The 22344-nt window shown below is 39.9% G+C and overlaps 1 protein-coding gene across 1 annotated transcript; it reads right to left on the bottom strand.

Moving 5' to 3' along the window:
• Nucleotides 1–622: 622 nt before the first annotated feature.
• OC90 (otoconin 90) lies at nt 623–19633 on the bottom strand. The gene is made up of 14 exons (XM_072329676.1): nt 19588–19633; nt 15619–15687; nt 15349–15408; nt 14934–15108; nt 12191–12303; nt 10770–10898; nt 8954–8995; nt 8116–8172; nt 6630–6683; nt 4081–4230; nt 3610–3708; nt 2392–2566; nt 1767–1873; nt 623–1285 (listed from the first exon to the last, which is right to left on the bottom strand). The coding sequence occupies exons 1-14, from the start codon at nt 19631–19633 to the stop codon at nt 963–965; spliced, it is 1599 nt and encodes a 532-aa protein (XP_072185777.1). The 3' UTR covers nt 623–962.
• Nucleotides 19634–22344: the final 2711 nt, after the last annotated feature.

Below are 22344 nucleotides of genomic sequence, written 5' to 3'. Positions count from 1 at the left end.
GTGGCAATATGTTATCATCAAAGCAGTGTCTAAATTAACATCTTATCAAGTAAAAAAAAAAAAAAAAAAAGCATGCATCCCTTTATACTGCTGTTGTCTGATAAATGGTGAATATTTTGAGTGGTGAATTAGGCCAAGAAAGTCCATGTTGCAAAACTTGTAGCTGAAAGCAGGAAAATGGGGAAGAAGAATGTCCCAATGTTATCCTAGCTCTGTATTAGATCCTGTGCGTTAGTTTTAGTTGATCCCAGAGAGGTGCCGAATGCTGCATCCCTGGAGATTTTCAAGCTGATGCTGGATGTGGCACTAAGCAACCTGCTCTAGCTCTTTGTGTCCCTGTTCAGTGCAGGGGAGTTGGACCAGATGACCTTTAAGGGTCCCTTCCAGCTCAAACAGCTTTATGATTCTATAGTCCTTAAATCTCTGAGAACTGGAGGTCACTGCATAATACACACCTTTGGGACGCAAAACCTCTTTTTTCTGCCCTGACCTGTCTGACCAGCAGAAACTGGGGGTTGAAACTATCAGTTAGGGAAGAAGGAACGCATTTCCATGTAACTACTGTAGCTTTTCTTCTGGGTGTTTCCTGCTTTGCTCTGTAAAAGAAGAATGTACAAAAGAAGGTGGAGTAATTGCAGGTTGGTTTAATTAAAGAGCTGAAATACGCAGTCACCATCAGCAAGATCTGGTCTGAACCAACTACATGGCTAACAAAAAGCAATCTTTGATCAGAACAAAAATCAGCATTTTGATCAGAAATCAAATGAAGTTGCGCGGAACGCTGTCAGTTATTTCAGGTAATAGCTGGCCTACATAGGCGGTCTGCAGCGACAGCTTCTCTATGGGAGGAAGTTGTGAATCTTAACATTCAATATCTAGTCTATCGCTGGGAAAAGCTTAGCAGTTGTAGAGTGACAGAAAGGATTATGTGAGGCTGGTTGTGGAATTCCCAGTGCTATTCCTCATGCAGGTGGCCATGGCTGACTATCTGCTCTGTGCTGCCCGCTCCTGGGCTTGCCATGAGGACGGCGCGTCTCTCTCCGTGCTCTTCTCCGCAAGGAACCTTCCTCCTCACTGCTCTCCTCGGAGCTGGAAGTCCCAGCCCCTGGTTCTGTGCTGACTGAAGGCCTTTCGTAAGGGCCACCTCGACATGAGGCTTTCTCCTCTTGGCAGGCTTGACCATGTGCAAACTTAAGGCTTTCATTGAAGAAAGCAGAGGCCATGCACTCAGCTGCTGTCTGGTCACAAGCACATAGGAGTTTCTCACACAGGCTCCAACCGATACCTTAAAGAGAAGTTTTTAAATGAGTATTTAAAAGCAGTTACAGCTAGTCAATGTGCAATTACCAATTTCATAAAATTACCAATTTCTTAAAATTACTAATTCTTCCCCAAATTTTAGCTTCCAAATTCACCTCTAATCACTTAAATATGCCTGATGCCAACTTGCCTGGAGCCGTGGCTGGTGTTTGGCGGATTTGTGCAAATCAGAACACCAACAGCTTTCCTTTGTCTCCTGTCAAAAAAAGTCTGAATGCAGTTCTTATCCTGATCTGATCACATCAAGCACACTGATGTATTAACCTCGATCTCAGCTAGGACAAAAACCCAGTTTTAAAGTAGCCACTGATGACATTTTGTAAGCCCAATTTTTCCCATCTCCATTCTGTAGCATGCCATAGGCATGGTGGTATTCAGCCAGCAATAATTTCATACACTGTTGTCAGTCTGTGAGAAGATGAGTAATGTTCTCAACTCAAACCTACATTTTGGCGTATGATCAAAGCATACGACTTCAGACCGTGAACTTCTTTCTGCCGGACATCCAAGTTTCTTAACTTGTTCCACACAGCAGTGATGAGAGAAGCAGCACCTAAAATAAACAGTTCTGGGTAAGCACACCCCACCACCTCTTTACCAGCCATGCCCTGATGGCCCACAGTTGCAGGTCTCTGGGCTCCAGGTCAGGTGCACTGCACTCCATATGGACTCCTTTTGAATGACAACCCAACACAAAAGTACTCTTCTTTTGTAAACTACCTTCCAAACCACCTTTTAGCCAAGATAGACTGCAACCCTTATCCTTATCTCTTTTGATATGCAGTTTTTTCTACTCTACTGGCTTCTTTCTTATTTTAAAAGTCCTCTCCAAAACTCTGATGCAAGAACAGACCATGTTTAGTGACATTTGAGTGTTTCACATTTTATATAATTAACTGGATTATATTAAACATAGTCTGACTACCAATACCATAGAATGATGAAATAGTTTAGGTTGGAAAAGACCCTTGAGATCATTAACTCTGACCAAGAAGCAAAGATCAATCTTGGCTGGTCCATAGGCACTCCTTAATACTTACAACTAGTGACAGTTTACAAAAGAGCCCACACCTGTCCAGAGCATCAGTCGGATGCCCTCTTCCTTCCTGGCCACAGTAGCAACCGTAAGACTCAAACTCCTCCGGGCATCTCTCCGTTAAACAGAACAACATTTCTCCCAGCTGGGGCAGCTCTCTCTTCTCTCTTCCACTTCCTCTCTCTTGCAGAAAGGTTAATCGTTCACATACTATAAAGTAAAAAAACAAAAACACTTTACACATGACATAACATGTTCTCAGCTGTTGAAGGCTCTCATTACTTCTAAGTCATTGCTCCAGTCATTGACCTATGACTTATTATAATAGCACTAAGGAAGATAGCAAGAGAAGTGGGGAAGATACTGAGTGAAGAGAGAAATCCCTATGAAGATCTAAAATGCAAGTCAAATAGGATTGCAGACAGTACTTTGCAACCCCTTGTAATCCTTCATATTTAAGTATTTTGTTCAATAATATTCTAACCTGCTGAGATAAGAAATAAGAAGTCAGTAGCTTCTCTTTTGGCTAATTCAGGAAACACAGCACTAACCTCTTGTTCTTACACACTGGACAATCATTAAGTGTGAAACAACAAGAAGTTTCTTACAAACCTTCAGATGTTTAATTTGACATACCTTCCACCTAGCAGTAAAGTTGTGCTCAGACCAAGGCATGTACATGATTTATTCATGGTGCATTCACAAAATGGTTCTAATAAATCTTGGCTGCCATGACAGACCAATCAGTAACAGTTCTGCTTTCCTCAATGGAAAGATTATGGATTCTGGAGTCCCGTCTGTCACTCGCTCAGACTGGAAAGTTGAAGTTTTCATGAAATCATAAAATCACAGAATGTTTGAGTTGGAAGAGACCTTTAGAGGTCCTCTGGTCCAGCTCCCCTGCACTGAACAGGGACACCTACAGCTCGAGCAGGTTGCTCAGAGCCCTGTCCAGCCTGCCCTTTAGTATCATCATCATAGTATCATAGTATCGTGCGAGTTGGAAGGGACCTTAGAGATCATCGAGTCCAACTCCCGGGTTTCGAGCCCTCTGTGTAGCGAAGCGGCACTTCTACCCCCTGCGCCACAGGGGGGATTCGAACCCGGGCCCTCCAGTGCCGCAATCAGCAGCTTATACCACTGCGCCACTGGTGTACCCAGAGATGGCGATATTCACTGCCTCTCTGTGCAACCTGTTCCAGTACTGCTCTAATTACATATCATTGGAAAACTGAAAACAACAAAAAACTTACCTTTTCCTGCAGGTCCATTGGGTCCCCTAGCAGACATTGGCAGCCCCAGAGCTGCTCCAGGAAAAGGTGTTCCCAGGCCACCTGTTGTAGAAATTGCCTCTGGAGATTACACATGCACAGATCAGACTTGTAAAGATTAGACTTGCAAACATAGGATAAACTCTATCAGTAACGTGTCCCAAAGGGCATTCTCTGAACCAAAACCAATCATTTTCTTGCAGTTTTCCAACATCTGTTTAACTAATGATTGGAGGGCTGTTCATTAGTGGTAAATTAACCTTCCCTAGGCAATATTCGAAAATGAACTGCCACTACTGGTACTGAACACTCTGCATCCTGCACAGTGTAACCAGATTTAGGGAGGAAATGGTGCTGTTCTGCATGTTGTTGAGAAATACTGAATCCCAACAGCTGTCAACAGCAAGAGGGAGCACTGCAAATTACAGCAGAGTTAGTGCAGGCTGTACTTGCCTTTCTCTTTTGTCCTTGCAGATGTGCCCACACGAATAAACTCAGTGGGGATAATTCTGACTTCCGACGAGTTAATATCTGCCTGGAAGGAGCCTGGAGAGGTGGTTATCTCTCCTGCTGGGACCTCAGCTCCTGTAAATCTGTTCTCCTCTGAAGCAGCAGAAAGAGGAAAGCAGAAGATATAGAGCAATAAGCATCAAGATTTTCATTTCAGATAGTAGGTCGGAGTAATATTCGGGAGCAGAACTGCTCTGAATTGATTGTCATAGAGAAAAGCCATTCAAGATGAAGGTTAGGAAAGCAAAGAGCATCCACACTGGTCATTTGTTCACATCTCCTGTCTTTCAGGATAAAACAGAGCTAGTTAAATACAGTCAGTGTGGTGTTTTGCTCATTCCCTCATTTGCTCGTTCTTAAATTCATATGTATGTCACATACTAAAAATACGGCTGGGTGCTGATTAGCTGGCCATACCGAGAGAGGAAGGATAAGGAGGATAAAATGATGAGATGTCGTCATCTGAGAAAAGTGCTGCAAAACAAGTGTCAGTTTATGAAAGGGTACCAAAAATAACAGTAACACTAGGGAGATGATTGCTTGAACGATGCAGACCTGGGCAACTGCAGGATTTACTTATTTGCAGCCACAAGGAAATATCAAGGGGAAAATGAATTGAGCTGAATAGACGCACCATTTTAAAGAAGTTCTTTAGAATCATAGACTTGTTCAGGTTGGAAAAGACCTTAAAGATCATCAAGTCCAACTGCAACCTGACTGTAATACCCTAACAACCCTCCACTAAGCCAGGTCCCTCAGCATCACATTCAAATGGTTTTTAAACAAATCAAGGAATGGTGACTCCCAGAATTAATTAATTAACTAATTAATTAATTTAGGTTATCTGAAACTTCATCATTGGCTGGAAATGTTCCATGTTTCTTTCTTTCTTTCTTTCTTTCTTTCTTTCTTTCTTTCTTTCTTTCTTTCTTTCTTTCTTTCTTTCTTTCTTTCAATCCTTTCTCTTTTTGTAAATGCTGACTTGTAAATGAAAACAGTATTTTCAAATGGCTTCCTTTTTGATTTTTTTCTTTCTAACTATCAGTGCAAAGGATATTGCATTTCAGAAATGAAATGCTTAATTTTCAAAGGGACTGTGTGCATAGTTTCCACGTTTCAAGAGCCTGTCCTTTCAAATTGCTGGACTGAACTAATTAATTGGATTCCACTCAAATTCATTAAGTTCATCCCTCTGAAGTTCTGTTTTTGGCACACATTGGAAATAACCCGTCTTTGCATAAGCGAATGGATATAAAGAATGAAAGCACCACCGAGAACAGAAGGAAGACCATGAAAGGCTGCAGGAAGGGATGAACAGCAGCATGCTAGTCTCACAACTCAGCAAGGTGCGTGTTTCGTTTGGCAGTGATGTATTGAAAAGAAAGTGATTCCTGCCAGGTGCAGATAATCTAACCGGAGTTTGGAATATCCTGCAGTTTGCTAAGAACAGATATCACAGATAATCTTCTAGCAGCCATGTGGACCTCCAACACAACACGCACATTTTCTGATACCTTCAAGTTAGTGGAGGAGAAGATTTCTGAGCAGAGCTTATTATAGCAATGTGTTATTTCTGGACTGAGGTGGGAGACACGGATGTTACCCAGACAGTGTGATCTGAGTTAAAAAATGGCTCCTTCCTTCCCTCCATATTCAGAGTCACTTAACATTTTTCAATGCATTTAATTCTTCCTGAATGGTCATTTTCATATAAAGGAGTTATTGGTAATAAAGGAGTTATTGGTAATTTCAAGTCTGCTATGGTACCCCACCTGCTTTTAGCTGTAGCTGCTGGTGTAAATGTTCTCATAGAAATGACAATAGCAAACATGAAATAACTTTTAGTCTAGGAAAGAGTTCCATGAAATTCTGTATATTAAAGGGGAATGTAAAATAAAAATGAACCCTTCTGGCAGCAAATCCTATGAATTTAATTTAAAGGATCAACCACTGTATCAGAAAACCTGATGGGAAGAGGTTTCCTCTCATACTTGCATGAGGCGTGCAAAATGAGTGGCTGGAGGCGACGAATAGCAAATAATCCCCAAATAATATCTGTGAACTGATTCCTATCTAACTTCAATTCCCCAGCAGCCCAGTCCTCACTGTGCACAGATTCTTAACTGTGATGGTTTTAGATAAAGCTCAGAACCAGTGACCTTTCACCAAGGGAATAGGAGAAGACCAAGATATACCTCGGTGGTCCCTTGTGACAGCTGGACAGAAAACAGAGCAGCGTGGTAATGAAGCATTTCTGCAGTGCATGCCTGGAGTGGCTTTTATGGAGAGCATTATAAAGCTTAACCAAAAATCACTATTAGCCTTGCTTTATAAGGAGGGTAATTAGGAGAAACAAAGTGGTTTGCTCAAGGATGTGCAGGTCAGCAGAACTACAGGTATTACCCAGCAATAAAGCTTAACATACTAAAACCTGCTATCACCCGGAGTCAGAAGGGCCTGATTCATCAGCAAAAGCACAACTGGGCTCTTACCTCCAGCACTGGAAGTCCCCAGGGCCTTCTCACCAGGCTCAGCAGACATCATCACTGTTGAAGAAAATGTAAACTCAGACAAGATGGCAGCACAGACTCTTGTGAGAAGTCACAGACATACAGAATAACCCAACCTGAAAGTGACCCATAAGGATCATCAAGATCAACTCCGAGTCCTCTCGGTGACTTGACTCCAAGCCAAGAGAACAGCTTCTTCAGCACAGGAGGAATGACCCATGTATGAAGTTTAGCCTTATTTTCTATGCACAGTACTAATAGTTAAAGACAAAATGGTGCTCAGAAAATAACCTCATTACTACATTCAGATGAGGTGCTATAAAGAAGCAACATAAATAGAACTGAAGCAGAAAATTCCACATTGAATCCATTTGACAGACTACAGTGAAGAGAACTAGGTGTAAAATCTCACTATTGTGCACAGAGCAGATGCCAAATTCCCTTGCAAACACACTGTGTTTGGCTGTGTTGAAAGTAAAAAATGAATGGGCAGCTACCAACTGAACCCTTCCTTAATCTCTAATTTATTGCTTTGCTTCATGCACTAATGTTCATTTATCAGAAGCATTTTGATTAACAGAGCAAATAGACAATCCCAAAATTCATCTCTGCATCTTTCTATGTGTTGTTAGGATGGTGTAATATAAGAATTTTTTTTGCTGCCAAATGGATTTCTGAGTAGCGTCTCATTTTGACTTAATATGGTTCCCACAGCAGCCAGTGGTGAAGCTCCTGGGGTATAAGCAGGGAGACAACTAATTCAATTGAACTGGTTCTCCAGATATTTCATGGAATCATAGTCATGGAATCATTATGGTTGGAAAAGACCACTGGGGTCATCTGGTTCAACCATCGACCCCATGCCCACTAAACCACATCCCTTAGCGCCACATCTACACATTTCTTGAACTTCTTCAGGGGTGATAACTCCACTGCTTTCACAGTTTGTCTAGATATGTTATCTGTGTTGCAATTCCACCTTTCGAAAATTTCATATACCAGCTTTTCTCCACAGACAATATTTTGAGCATTATAATAAACAGTGCCTGTTCAGAGGGCACAGGTGCTTGTTTTGGGGGATGTAAAGGATTAATACAGGTATGGCAAATAATAGAACATCTCTTTGAAAACAACAAATGTTCAACTGGATGAGAGCGTGATGGTTGGGACGCACACAGTATGCCTCTGCCAGACTCCCCTGCCACAACTTCTCTTTTCCAAAAGGTCTGTTTTGGTGAAAACAGATTTTGTTCTGAAGTTCTCAGCCTCAGTCCTTGGGAAATTTTGTGTCAACAGTGGTTAAGCACATGAAGCACACAAGCCGAATAACTGCACATTCTCATTTGGTCTTGAATTGGATCACTAAGATTTATCTAATTTTATAGCAGTCTTTTTAGAATTTGTTCTTGTATTATATACAACTTTTCAGAAGCTGAAAACAGCACTTCTTACACTGTAAGATACAAACCTTCTTCCACAGATGCTGTCACAGCCTCTGTTTTCTCAGTCCCATGATGAAAGAACTCTGCAAAAAGAAAAGCATTTTTGCTTTGAAGAGAGTCATGGCTTCAGATGCTCATAGACAGGAACTTGGTGTAACATGGTCAGAGCAGCAGAACAAAACGTACTTCCAAATATTCACTATTGTACTTTTCATTGGGTTTATATGTAAATATAATAAAATGTTGTTAATATTATCCTAATTATAGGTAGTTAACTTAAGTATTAGAATACTTCCTTAGCGCTTATTGACCACAAATACGAATTCCTACTCAGCAGTGTAGAGTGTAATTAATAAAAAGCCCTCAGTCTCTGTCATCTAAACTAGAAAACTGATCAACAGTAAGTATCCCTTAAGGATAAGAATTAATGTTCAGAGGTAAAACTCGAACGTTTCAGCCTAGGCACTTTGCTGAAGCAGAGCCCAAAATGCCCATGCAAATAGCAAAGGACTCATCTGAAAATATTTTTTAAACACTTTTAGTGTATTTTTTCTTGCATTATTTCTAAATGAGATTCAGGTTCTCTTATGAATTCCTTCTTTGAAAAATGAGTCATTTGGCTGAAATTATCCTGAGCTTCTCAGTAATGGCTGGTCACAACAGCAGCGCTTTGGTTTATTATTTCTTTCTTTTCCTTTCATGTTTTGAGGTCTTGCTAAAAATTGCCTTTTCTTCTAAAAAATAAAAAAATAATAAATAGAAAGGAATGAATATCTTCCAAATTCTCATGTTATTTTTCTCAAAGCAGATATTTCTCTTGATTCAATATACTTTGGTCGGCAAATCACAGAGGTAAGGACATACCTGCTGAGCTGAGTGTTGTCAGCTCCCTCTTGCTGGTTGTTTCTGAAAAGGAGAAAGCTGTCTTACACACTGAAGTCTGTAGACTAAATTCAACATTTAAACTCAATGTTACAACAATTCAGGAGTTCATTGCATTTATTCCTATTAAGGTAAAAGATTTAGGAAAATATTCAAATTTTCTCTGTAATAAAGAATCTGCCAAATTACTTTTGCTAGAAATTTATCTGACGTCCTTATTATGTTTGTTGCTTTTTTTCCAAAGCCTGAATTGGACAGAACAGCTGCACAGAAAGGTAATTACATGAGCAAAGGCCAAATAAAAGCGAGTCATGTGAAGGATTTAAATTTTCCTGTAATAAATATTACCAGGAGCCTAATTTGGTGGAGGCTTTCAGTGAGGTAAGGTGGAGTCTCTCTTTATCAGCTGAGGTAAAAGCAGCGCGATTTTCCTGTTAGCACATAACAATTTCTCTTTTATCTGTAATGTGTTGGAGCTGCCACACTCTGTATTAGAGCCACCTGATCCCAGTGTAAGATTACTGCCTAACACAAAACATTCTGCTGGCACTGACAAAAATTTTGCTGAGGCATTTTCTTCTCCCTTGGCCTCTTTATGAAGGGATATACACATACAGAGCCCTAAATTCATGTATCTGCTCTTAGCACTGAGGTGTTCCAATATAAGTGAAGGGATCAGACAAACTAGCAGTGCTTTTTCACATCTGACCCAGATTTGCAGTTTGAGTCATAGAAACAGAGAGAACTGTAGTGGCTGGAAGGGACCTCTGAAAATCATAGAGTCCAGCCCCCTGTTACAGCAGGTTCCCTAGGGCATGCTGCACAGGAAAGTGTCCAGGAAGGTTCTGAATATCTCCAGGGAAGGAGATTCCACCACCTCTCTGGGCACCCTGCACCAGTGCTCTGTCACCCTCACAGCTAATAAGTCTTTCCTGATGTTCAGATAAAACTTCTTGTATTCCAGTTTGTGCCCATTGTCCCTTGTTCTGTCACTGGGCACCACTGAAAACAGCCTGTCCACTTGACAGCTGTCTTATAGGTATATGTGAGTGCTGATCAGATCCCCCAGGATGAACAATCCCAGGTCTCTCAGCCATATTCATAAGACATATGCTCCAGAGCCCTTATCATCTCTGTGGCTCTCCTCTGTTCTCTACCTGTTTTAAACTGAGGAGCCCAGAAATGGAAACAATACTCCAGATGTGGCCATACAAGGGCAGAGTAGAAGGAAAGGATCACCTCCCTCAACCTGCTGACCTCACTCTTTCTAATGCACCCCAAGACACTACTGGCTTCTTTGGCCACCAGAGCACACTGAGGGTGACTTCAGTAGGTCACTAATCACCCTAAGCAGCACTCAGACATTCAGTTCAACAGGTGCCTCCTGAAAAGAAACAAAACAAATAAATCCCCAAGTCTAATTGGGCTTTCCTTGTTGCAGCTGCATCTCTGGCCTCTTGTCCTGTCCCCATGCCCCTACAAAAGGAATCTTGCTCCTTCATCTCTGAACAACCCCACAAAGAAAAGGAGATCTATGAGACACCCTGATCCCTCTCCTCTTTCAGCAGGTGCTTCAGCTCTTCACCATCTTGGTAGCCTCTCCTGGCCTTGCTCCAGGACAGCAATTAGCCTACCTTCTCTCTTGGTTTTCACTTGAGTAGGAGTAAGTGGAGAATAGGACAGACTGCCAGATTTAGTGCAGGAAACTACTCAGCTACTGCTCCATTCACCTTGGGTCAGATTAGATGCCAAAAGAAAACCCAGAAGGAGGGGCATTCGTTCCGAACCATATTGTTACCTGTAACCAGAGATGGACAGAAGGAGACATCCAGACCATTCAGGGAAGAGTTAATATGAGCGTTCCTAAAACACTCAATGGCATCTTTGTCACAGGTGCAGAGGAACTGTTCACAGGGATCCCCATTTTCTGCAAATTAAACAAAAATCCAAACAAGGTGCTATTGAAATATCTTTTTTCCCCTGCTTTGCTTTTCCTCCCTGTAAGGTTGATGTCTATATTCATTAGTGCATGCCTACTTATACCATGATTCTTCAGGTTAATACATTCCAGTTTTGTAGTCCCACAGAGTTTATAATCTGACAGAGCTGGTAATTATCTGCTGGAGCCTGGTTCTTTCCACAGAGCAGTGAGGAGCTCAGAGCAGGGCTTTTCTGCATCTTATTTTGCCATGGAAAATTTAAGCCATCTGATATTGAGTGTAAAATATCCCACATAACTCCAGGAAATCACACTCCACAAGCCAAGTCTTTCACATAGGATGTGTTTTGCACTTTATGACAGCAATGAGTTTCTCTACAAAAATACTGTTTTCCCACTTCAAATCCTTCTACCTTTCAGAGTTTTCAAAAATACTGTTCTTTCAGAGCTCTTACACAGTTTTACCATTTTCAACATTCAATATCTATTCATTTTGTTTTCCTCTCTTATTCCAGTTTGAACAAGATATTTTCTGATCAAGCACGGAAAGAGCTAAAAAAAACCCACTATTTGTGTTCAGATGTGCTTGAATCTTTATGGATTGAACCAGAAAGCAAAAATGGTTTCCATTTGAAACAAGAAGTAGAAATTGGGTCAGTTCTGTCCTAAAGCAAGCTATGAAGTTTTTGGTTTGGGGATACTGCTCTTCTTTGCTGACAGCCCCAAGTCATGTTCTTGGACACGGTATTTCCTGGGAGCCAGCACTGGGTGAAAAGTGACGTTCCAATTGATTGGGAGCACTCCACACTATCCAAGCTCCTGTTACAAGAACCAGGTCTCCACCCATTAGTGATACAGTTCAATTTGAGTGTATGGGACCCTGCAAACACAGAAATGAATCTTTCTAATTAGGTGAAAATCAAGCCTTGAAGCTTCAGAAAGTACCTTACTTTTCCCCAGCAACATCTCCATTCCCAGTACACGGAGATATCTCAAGCAGTACTCAGTAGTCCTGCAAAGTCACAGAAGTCTGGAAACCTCATCAGGAGGCTCCCTGTGAGAGGACCCCTGACAAGCTTCTAGCTACAGGACTTCCATTCTCCTGCCAAGCTGGACCTTCATACCTCTATGCATTCTTATTCCCATTCATCCTTGAGTGGAATACTTAATTCCTCAAGAATCCACATGTGGAGGTGGTTTCTCCTTAACTTATATATGACTTTTGGTAGGTAGACCACAGAGAACTTCAGAATTCTGTTCTTGTGGCGAGTTAATCTTACCACAGGTCAGGTTTTCTGCAGAGCAGGTGACATCTGTAGAAATTTTTGATGGGTCCCATGTGCACTCCATCTCCATTGCTTCCTCGTAGCATTTGCGGTGCTGAAAACAGCATCTTTAAAGCATGAAATAGCACAAAGTTCAGACAGTATGTCTTCCTTTCCATTCAAGATCAGACTGCAATGCTCATTCCTATACAAGAATGCAAAAGGTGCCAAAGGAGAAAAAGGGTCCTTTTGTAGTCCACAGACAAAAGAGAGGCTGAATATGGCTTTTCTCAGGACCCGTCTGATAGAATAATTATACTTGGATGCAAAGCTCAGCACTGGGGGCATGTCTTCAAGTCATGACAGATCATGCTTGCATTCCACCCTTGCTGCAGAACCTGAGGGACATGGACCTTTCAATAAGAAGGCAGTTTCAATAAGAAATGCACTGCCAGTGCCTGAACATCACCCACAGGTCACTGCCAAACAAAGCCTCACAGATCAGTTACTGGATACAGCCCTGATATAAACTGTCTCAATACAAATGTGTTGAATTGTGCTGCACCCCACACTCTTGGAGGGTAAATGTTTCTGCAGAATCTTGTGAACCACTGTGTCTCAATGGGACTCTATAAATATATGTGGTGTTACTATGGGATCACAGAATCATAGAAAATGATACTTATTTTTTCTCCTCAATGCAACAATCAGAATTTAAATAAACCTTTTAGCCTTGGAAAGGGGACATAACTCAGACCTGAGTAGTTTTCTTGTACCACAGTGCTACACGGGTGGTTAGAAACCTTGCATTGTCCTGTTGCAATGCAAGCCCCAAACATCTGCATGGCCACTTCACATGTCAGCAGCAGTGAAAATTCAAATGAAATAACATTTTCATCAGTCCTCTCCTCATTTGAGCAAGCTGTCTGTTTCCACATTGTAGCAACATCTGTGTGCATTGACAGATGTAACCAGTAGGACACTCAGTTTACCCCATGTAAAATTGTTACATACATTAAGAAAGATTTAGATTTTGTCATTGTCATGACAGTGAAATGGACTCACAACATGGGTCAGTTATTGCAATGATAGTGGTCTTGTCCCTGTCAAATACAAACATTAGCACCCAGCTAACAGTGCAGTGCCAGAAAGGGTTAACTTGTGATGCAATAATGAGAGGAGCTGACTGCAGGATTTTTTGTTAAGGATGCAATAAAATGTTTAATACATCTGCCACAGTCCTGCATATGCACTGCAGGCTCACTCCTAGGCTACGCAGTCACTTTCTCACTTCCTAAACTGAGCAAGTATTTAATATTTAATCACTTAATACATTAATAGTTAATTGCTAAGATATTTAATTTTCCCAACAATTAAGGAAGCAGTCCAAGGCCTAACCACGATCAAACTTCTGACTCAGCGAAAGACATCAGCAATGAGGTTTGCTCAGGCTGCCTGCAGCAGATAAGAGCTCATAAAAAGCATCATCCATGCAGGCAGTGTTTAACTGTGGGAAGATGCTACGTGAGGTGGACAACTGATGATTGGTGCTCCTTTTTAGGTAGAGGAAAGGTGGCTTTCATTTTATATTTCCCTTTGTGTGTTTGATTTCCCAGGAAACACAAAATGATAATAATAATAATAATCCAAGAAATTCATATTCTGTTATCTTAAAGCCCAATTTCTTGGACTTCAGTGTCTGTTTGTGGTCTTGCTCCCTGTTGTAAATTTCTTGAGGTGGCTGCAGAAGGGTACCAAACAAAGGTGGGAGCAAACAGCATCCAAGAAATGGGCCTTGATGGTTTCTCAATGCCACTAATGCTTCTTTCAGAGGTGAGGCTGAAGTTTGTAGCTCTATCAGAAAACAATTCTGGAAAGGTTTCAAGAACCACCTCAGTAATGCCTGATGTTTATTTCACAGTGAGCACCTGGAAACTCCTCCAGCTGGAAAATTTATCTAATACAAGTGATGTCAAGTTCCTTTTTTATTAGATCATCATTGTCACTCTACTCTTAAGGCAACATAATCAGAAAATAATTCCCTCTCTGCAGTCAGGGCATTGTAAGACATGGTTTGTCCACTAAATATGTTTCTCTTTACCTGTGGATCAAGAAGGCAGAATAGATATGTAGATGAATGTAGAATGTAGATATGCCAGTTAGCTAATTCAGGAAATCAAGAAAGGTTGGATTTGTGGGCAAAATCTAATGTCCTAAAGGAATACCTATAATGAGATGTGAATCCCTTTTTATTGAATGGCATTTGCAGTGTCAAACCCAACATTTGCAAAACTAGTTTCTAAGAATGGAAATTAGTGTGGAAAAAAAATGCAATGCTGTGGGAACCATCTCTCAGAAAGACATGCAGTAGCCTCCTTTTTGGATGTTCTCTTGAATGAAGAGCATATCTGTGTCAGTGGCAAAGCAATCATCAGTCAACTCTGGTGGTGTTGCCATTTCAGGTCATATCAGATATTTGGGTTGCAAGTGAGCGATGATTAGACAGAACTGAGCAATGACAGACTTGCCCTCTAAATAAATCTTCTGTGGTTGTAGAACTGCCCTTAAATCATATAGGCAAATGTTACACTTCAGGTTGTCAGAGCATCAAGGTACTACCAGCCAGCTGGGGCAGATAGGAAGTCACAGAATAGAATCATAAATGTTGGAAAAGTTCACTAAGATCATCTATTCCAACCATCAGCTCATCACCACCATGCCCACTAAACTATGACAGATAATCCAATGGGATACTTACTCATCAGCTTCATCTACAGGGAGCCCTTCCATTTCAAACCGACAAGAGCAGCCATAGTCTTCAAAATCTCTGGGACAAAAGCCACTGACACACTTCATTTTGTTCACGAAGTTGAGCAAGGCAGGGAAGTTCGTGAAGATAGACTGTAGCCAGGTGAAGTGAGAACCCAGACAGTCTGCAGAGAGAACAGTGAGCAAAGGTTTGCCAAGCACGGGTCACACGTGAGTGATGTTAGTGTGAAAGTAAAGCCTAAACCAGGCAGTACAGTAATATAGGGACACTGTTATATAATACTAAGCAGTATTTAGGATTGTGGCAGTCTCTGAGAAACCTGCATTCTCAACAATTCCTGTTCCATTTCAGTGTATCTAAAAGCATATTCCACAGCTGAAGTACAAGTGAAGCACATACTTACCAAAAAATAATGCAACACTTTCCACATTTTGAAAGACTCCGCTGAAGAACGTGGCATTGTCTGGATGAACAAAACAAAAATATTTTTGAAACTGTAGGTGACAAGAATGGCTTTCAGACTCTTGTTTGACATGCTTCTGTTGTCAGAACCCTTGGAGATGAGGATTACATGGCATTTACTAACTGCATGCTTCCCTGCAATGTTTTGGAGTGTGAGTCATTCAACACTGCAATACTATACTATAGAAAGTAAAGCTTAAATCATTCTTACTCAAGATTCTTTCAGGTGTGTTAAGAAGCTCTGGCAGAAAGGCTGGTGGCTCCAATTCTTGGCCACCTACTTCAGCAAACAGATTTGAGAGAAAAAAGAGATTTAAAAACTGGGAACAAAATAACATATACTTCATTACGATGCATACACTGCGTGTATATCGAATACCTTACATTAGCAAGCTGATTTAGCGAAGTTGTGAAACACTTAGTTCCATCCACACTGGAAATTCACATCCAGAAATATTCTGATAAGTCTCACTGACTTCAGCTTAACAACCCGTCTCTGTTTAACTGCTGGTGAGGATATACTAATCCTCTTACTCCTTTGCTCTTCTGAATAAAACCACACATTGGGATAAATTATTAGAATTGTGTAAAACTGCTGTTACAAACAACTCGCACCACCCTAGATGTTTCTTTTCTACTCTGTAGCCCTTTGCTCTTCAGTTGCTGGGAGCCATGATGTTAGCGCAAACCTCTCTGCAACTGCTGTCCCCCTGAGTGCTGACCTTTTCAGTTCCTCTCTTCATCTTCTCTGTGCACATCCACACACATCTCCTTCCAGCTGTGACCCCAGAACTCAAAATCAGGGGAAGCCCTCGAGGTTTGGTGAATGGGATTCAGTTTGATTCACATCTAGGTTGTGGAGAGGTTGGCAGCTGATTTCACTCCTTAGTAGCATTAAATGCATCTCCCAGAATATTATTCTATAGATAGTGGGATAGCTTCTGTATTAGATATATGTTTCCCTTTGCTGTTCCAACATGATGCTTCAGGGTTTACTGCTCAGTTGAGCCTCCACCTTTTTCAAACCTTTGCTGTTCAGTTAGTCAACAGGTTGGTCTAATAATCTATCCTCCCAAAACAATGTTTGCTAAACACAGAAGAACTGTCATAAGAGCTGAAACCTCTCAGATTTGTTTTGCTGAGTCCTCATTGCCTGTGCTCTCTTCCTATGGCTACTTTTTCCTGAAGTTAGTAATTATTTTGTTTTCCTTTTGAAGGTGCCACTTCACCATTTCCACACTTTGTTTTTCCTGTTTGTCCTACTCTGATTTAGTACTTGTTCTTGCCCATCTTGCCTATTTTCCTTCTTTGTATCTTCTACACTTTTTTAGGAGAAAATGTGTTATTTTCAATTTATTTCAACTGGACATTTTATTACAGATATTGTCAAGGGTTTTTGTTGTCTCAAGGATCCAAAGATTGAAGAAAACAAGTAAAGTTAAAATCACAGCACAGCTTATCTCTCAGAATAACAGGCATTTTCTGCAAAAGACTCTGGGGAAGAGCTGGCAGTTATCTTGCTAATCTGTTGAGTTTTCTGCAATAAACAGAGCTGTAGGAGGGGGAGGATGAGTGCTGGATGTTTTAGATGTAAGACTTAATGTGATGCTTTGGGAAGATTATAAGATTATACTAGAGGACCTTCTCAGGATTTGGGAGTTTGTCACAACTATTTTGGAATGAACAAAGTATTCTTGGACACAGTCACTATGTCTCCAGCAATACATTCATCAACTTTGGTGGCAGAATGTAAATACAGGATTGAAGGAGGTAGGAAAAGGTACTTCCCCTCACCGTTAGAGTCTCCCTGAATGTCTTTGCCCTCATTAAAATATTTCAGATGAAGAGCAAACCAGCAAAAAAATGTACCTTGTTCCAACAAAATGGAAGAGACAGAGAGGAAGAGACTGCTTTCCTCAGAGAAGAAAAAGCCTCCTGGCATCACAGAACTGGAACAATTCTATTGAAAGCTTGACAGCCACATGGAATTCACACTCAAGAAGAATAATGTTGTGTTGAGCAAATCAATAGCATTTAATACTGTATATTTACATATGCATTAAGTCATGCTACTAAAGAAAGCTTCCCCTTCTTTTTTGACTTCAAACTTGTATTTGCTGTACAATGACAAACATCCTACCCTGAAGCCATGAGTATCTGTAGAGCTAGATGTTGGAACAATGCACACTTCCATTCCTCAAACAGAGTGTCTGTTGATGTCTATCTATTTATCATCAGGCCCTTTCAGCAATGATTTAGAAAGCATAAAAATTCTATCAACTTGAATGAAACAGAGAAGAGAGTTTACAAAGTTTACAGAGATGCTGGGAGATGTGATTCTTCTAGTACCCTTTATTTGCATGTCATTCTCAGCAAACTTAATTTGCACACACCCAATTACACACAGATATCTGAAGCTCCCATTGAGAATCATCTCTACCACAGAGTCAACTGTTTGGAAAGCATTTAGTTTTTCCAATTCTTTCATTGCTAAAAATAGTATTTCTAATTATCAGGGAGTCAGCGTCAATAAATCAATATTTTCTAACAAGATTTCTTAATTTATTTAGATTTTGATGTAGGGACAGTAAGAAAATACTTTATGAATCAATCATTCTCTCTTATTCTTTTTCTAACCTGCCTTTTGGGGTTAATGTTCCCACCTCATTCCCTGCCTAGTCAGTGAAAGACTGTGCTACACAGATCAATCTTTTAAATTGTAGAACGCCCTGAGAGAGTCAGCTTCTCTCACCTTTCTCTACAATCTGCTAAATTGCTTGGCATGTGTCCTGAGGAGACTTGTGTGGTACATCAGCCCTTGGGATTTCCATCTGTATGCCTTACCCACAGAATTTAGATGCAGGGGCTGTGTCTGCAACGTTACTGTGCTGAGGATGCTTTTCAGAAGTGCTATCTCAACAAAGCCAGCAAGAAAAAAAAAAAGATCACTGTGTTTCTGATAGTTTCTGCAATCCTGTGTAATTAAAATGCCATTATATAGGGCACGAATGAAGTTATTATATGTAGGAGCACAAACATTGGTTGTGTTAGGAAATGTCATTGCAAATCCAACCTATTTGATTTCTTCAAGGGAAATCCCATTAGCTCCTTATGTAGATAGTTGTTCATGCACTGATATTTGTTTCAGTCTCAAAGTAGAGATGAGCAAAGTGGATTCCACATAAGTCTAAATCAATAATCCTTCCTGAAGCCCCAAGTGACCTCAGGCAGCATTTCAAATCTTTATGCTTTGACTGTGCTCAGACAGAGGAAAATAATCTAAAAACTGTGGCATAGCCAGAAGGCCTTGGGAGAAAATGTCAGAAAAATCTCTGAGTGCACAGATATTTCTGAGTATGCTGGTTATTATTGATATATATTGCTGCTTTGGCATTCCCTATCAATGAAGTGGGAATGTGCTGATATCCTTACTGATTTCTGTCCATATGCTAGGAGATTTAATGCTCAGTTTCATTAATATAATTTCCCCACGTATCTTGTAGTAGACTAGTTTATTTACTGACTTTCAATGCGTGTGATTCTTTATAAGAGATGAAATGGTATGGAGTATGTTCAGTGAAGAATTTTGAGCATGCCAAGATGTTCAACTTTCTTTTCACTTCAAAAATAAACTCACAGAACAACCAGGAATGCTCTAAAAATACTTCTCTTCAATGGCACGTCGTTACTCATTATGATTTCCACACAGCGTAGGGACTGTAGAAGTTTGAAATGTTACCTGTCCCTGTCACTGGATCATTGAAAGCTCATTCATCATTGGACAACTAAATGTAAATAGTTACATGCAGGGGAAAAAAACAAACAAACAAAAACATTCTAAGTAAAAATTCAAAGAAACCTTTAACTGAACACAAGGACCCACTTAACGGTTTGGAGAATTTATATAATTCTATTTTGATTATTTTTTTGTTTATATTTATTTGTCATACTATATTTATTAGCCCCACTAGATGGCTCTTCCTTCACTACATGCCCTGAGAAAAAAATATATATGTTTTATAACTACTCTGTAGTTAACTATTTGGGTGCTTTTGAGCGCTGAACAACAACTTCTGAAGGGGTACGTGTGCATTTCTAGAGTTATATTTCCAAATGCAAATATTTAAAACAGTATTTAGTCAAAAATGCAAAATAACCATACAAATAAATGGCGACTTACCACTGGGCAACACCACGAACATAGATATCAGAAGAGTTCCAATCATTTTTGTATTTGATCCAAATAGAAGAAAATATCTCACAGCAGACTGGTGTGCCTGGTGAGTAAACAAAAACAACAGTCAGAATGTTACTTCTTTAATGTGAGTGTAGGAAGCCATTAAGTTAGAAAATCATTCTTTTGTAGCCTGGCCATACCTCTGCTTAATGCAACAGTTTTTTCTCTTGTCAGTACACATACTGCATCAAAGATTGGTCTTATATATGCTCCACATTTTATCAAACATCTCTATGAACCTGATTAAAAATATTTACTTCAGTATTGATTTTGATCAACAGGCTCATCAGTTTGCTACAGACATGGCAAGTCCATTTAGCAATGGCAGGTTTTTCATGGCTTACTTGATCTAACATTTCTTATAAAGGAACTAACATTCTGGAATTAATTCTACTGAACCCAGCTAGTCTACAGTCCTATGTTTTAGTTCTCATCTTATGAATCAAATTGTAGTCACACACTCTGATCAGTCTTGAGACTGATCTAAAGTACTGTATATTTTCCCAATCAAATACTGTAGTGTTTGGAAATCTTCAAATTTTGGATGTGTTTGATGAAAAGGTGTGTAAGGAATTACTCCGAAGCCAAAGTTCTGCACTAACATTCAGTTAATGGTGGAAGACATATAGATTTTGAACTACCATTAAGGTTTACCCTAATTTAAAACAATTTCCTAAGTCAAGCACGGAGTTTTTTACAGCTAAAAAAGCAAGCATTTATTTTTCAGTTTTCAAACATATACCGACTGTTGATTATCTTCTTCCCCAAGTGTAAGGTCAAATAAAAATCTTGCAATATTGCATCAAAAAGTGAGTTTATAAATATAAGAGTCACAAATATTTATATTCTATTATCTGAAACTTCATGCCTGCTCTTCAGGTCTACCACTCTGCAATCCTGAATAAGTTTTCCCTACATTTTCTTCCTTTACCTGTATTATAGAGTACATCTAGAAAAACTTACCTTAATGGATATTATTCGAAAGCAGATGGGTGTAAAACAAATGGGTTTCAGCAAAGTTAGTACTAAGTGATTTATACCCACTGGGTATATACCTCACCCATGTGATCAGTCCCCTTATCAAGCCCACTTCAACATTTATTAATTAATCCTTCCATGAAGTTCCTGAGATTCATAATGCCAGCAGAGTAATATAGCTCCAGTCATGTAAAGGATCTATACTGAGAGGTCTTTTCTGCAGGTGCACTCACTGTATAGTAACTTGCCCTGATACCCTGTGGCTGTAATTAAATAACAATCATTTCACTGTTATTAATCACAAAATCTCTGGGGCTTGTGAATATGGCTTTAATAGCTTAGTAAGAATGGTGCTCAGTGATGAAAGATGAGTGAAAATTTATACAGCTCTAAGCACTGACATTCCTGCGGGTTGAGAAGTCTGCTCTTGTCTATCCACAGTGGCTCCAATCCAAAGCTGAATGAAATCCAGGGTAAGGGTGAGTCCATGATCTTTGGGGCAGGCTTTCCTTACTCAGGTAGGTGTGCTTTCTGCCAAGTTCAGACACACATACCTTTCAAAGCTGCCATAAGTGAAGCTGAATTGCTGTTTGTCTCAGATATGTGATTTTGGTGAAGGTCAGTTCATCCGTCCTGAATGTCAGCAGAAGGCTGAGGTTGAAACTGATGACAGAGCAGGTCACAGTCAGTGTGGATGGTGATTAACCCACACGCCACCATAATGTATAGACTTCTGTCAAAGCTATGCACTGAGGCTTTGTAGGACTGAAGGTCCAATTATGTGGATTTTTTTTTTCCCTAAGAGTTGCTAATGTGCTCATTTTATTTTTATTTTATTATTATTATTATTTTATGAAGCCTTGGTTTTTATTCTTTCTTTTATTTAGTTTATTATTTTTTTTCTTTTCTTTTTTCAACCATTATTTCTGATTTTCCTTGTGGGCAAATCAAACAGTAGGTCTTGAACAACTGTGACAAGAAGGTTTCCTTCAGGCCATGTGATATTAGCTTTTTCCACAAGACACACACTGCTATGTGCTAATTCTCTCCCCATGAACACATTGAGCATTAGTTCTCAGCCCTTTCCAGGACCTTAAAATGGAGATAGCTGTGATCTACATACACTGTCAGACACACGGTGTCAGACTTACAGAGGTTAACACTCTGTCCTTGGACTCCTGTATTCTGGAGAAATACAGAAGCTAATAATTTCTTACAAATGCAAAAGCCTCCAATAGCATGGAGAACAATACAAGTCAAACGTGTATATATAGGAAAAAACTTTTTCAATTGGAAGCTTTTTATGAAAATATTTTTCTTTTGATATTTTATTTCAGTTACAACCTGAAAAACAGAATGTCAAAATTGTTTTTTCCCTTCTCCCTTATGTTCATCCTTGCATGTCCTTCTTCCTCAGTGCCCCAGAACATCATGCTAAGAAAGATTGTAACAAATAACATACACACTGAACACACAGATATCTTCAGTAAAACACCAATGCATAACATCTGCCTTGCAAATACTCTTTTGTTGGATGTTTTAATGGCTTAAGTACTTAGAGTTGACTGAGGAATCGCATCTCTGCAATGTAGCAGAATATAGGATTGTGCAATTTGTTTGATTATTGTTTCATTTTATAGAATTATCTTTTAGTTCAACAGAGGTACATATAAGTAAGATACATATAAGTCTCAGTGTGCTCACAGGGAGAGAGGAGAACAC

The sequence above is a fragment of the Excalfactoria chinensis genome, chromosome 2 (assembly GCF_039878825.1).
Source record: "Excalfactoria chinensis isolate bCotChi1 chromosome 2, bCotChi1.hap2, whole genome shotgun sequence".
NCBI classification, from domain to species: Eukaryota; Metazoa; Chordata; class Aves; order Galliformes; family Phasianidae; genus Excalfactoria; species Excalfactoria chinensis.
This window is presented reverse-complemented; position numbering and strand designations above follow the sequence as displayed.

Coding starts and splice junctions, on each gene's coding strand:
- OC90 (XM_072329676.1), bottom strand. CDS start 19,633: ATGATTGGAACTCTTCTGATATCTATGTTCGTGGTGTTGCCCAGTG. Junction 12,304..14,933: donor CCTGTAGATGAAGCTGATGA/GTAAGTATCCCA, acceptor CATGCTTTAAAG/ATGCTGTTTTCAGCACCGCA. Junction 3,709..4,080: donor TGCAAGGACAAAAGAGAAAG/GCAAGTACAGCC, acceptor TGTAATCTCCAG/AGGCAATTTCTACAACAGGT.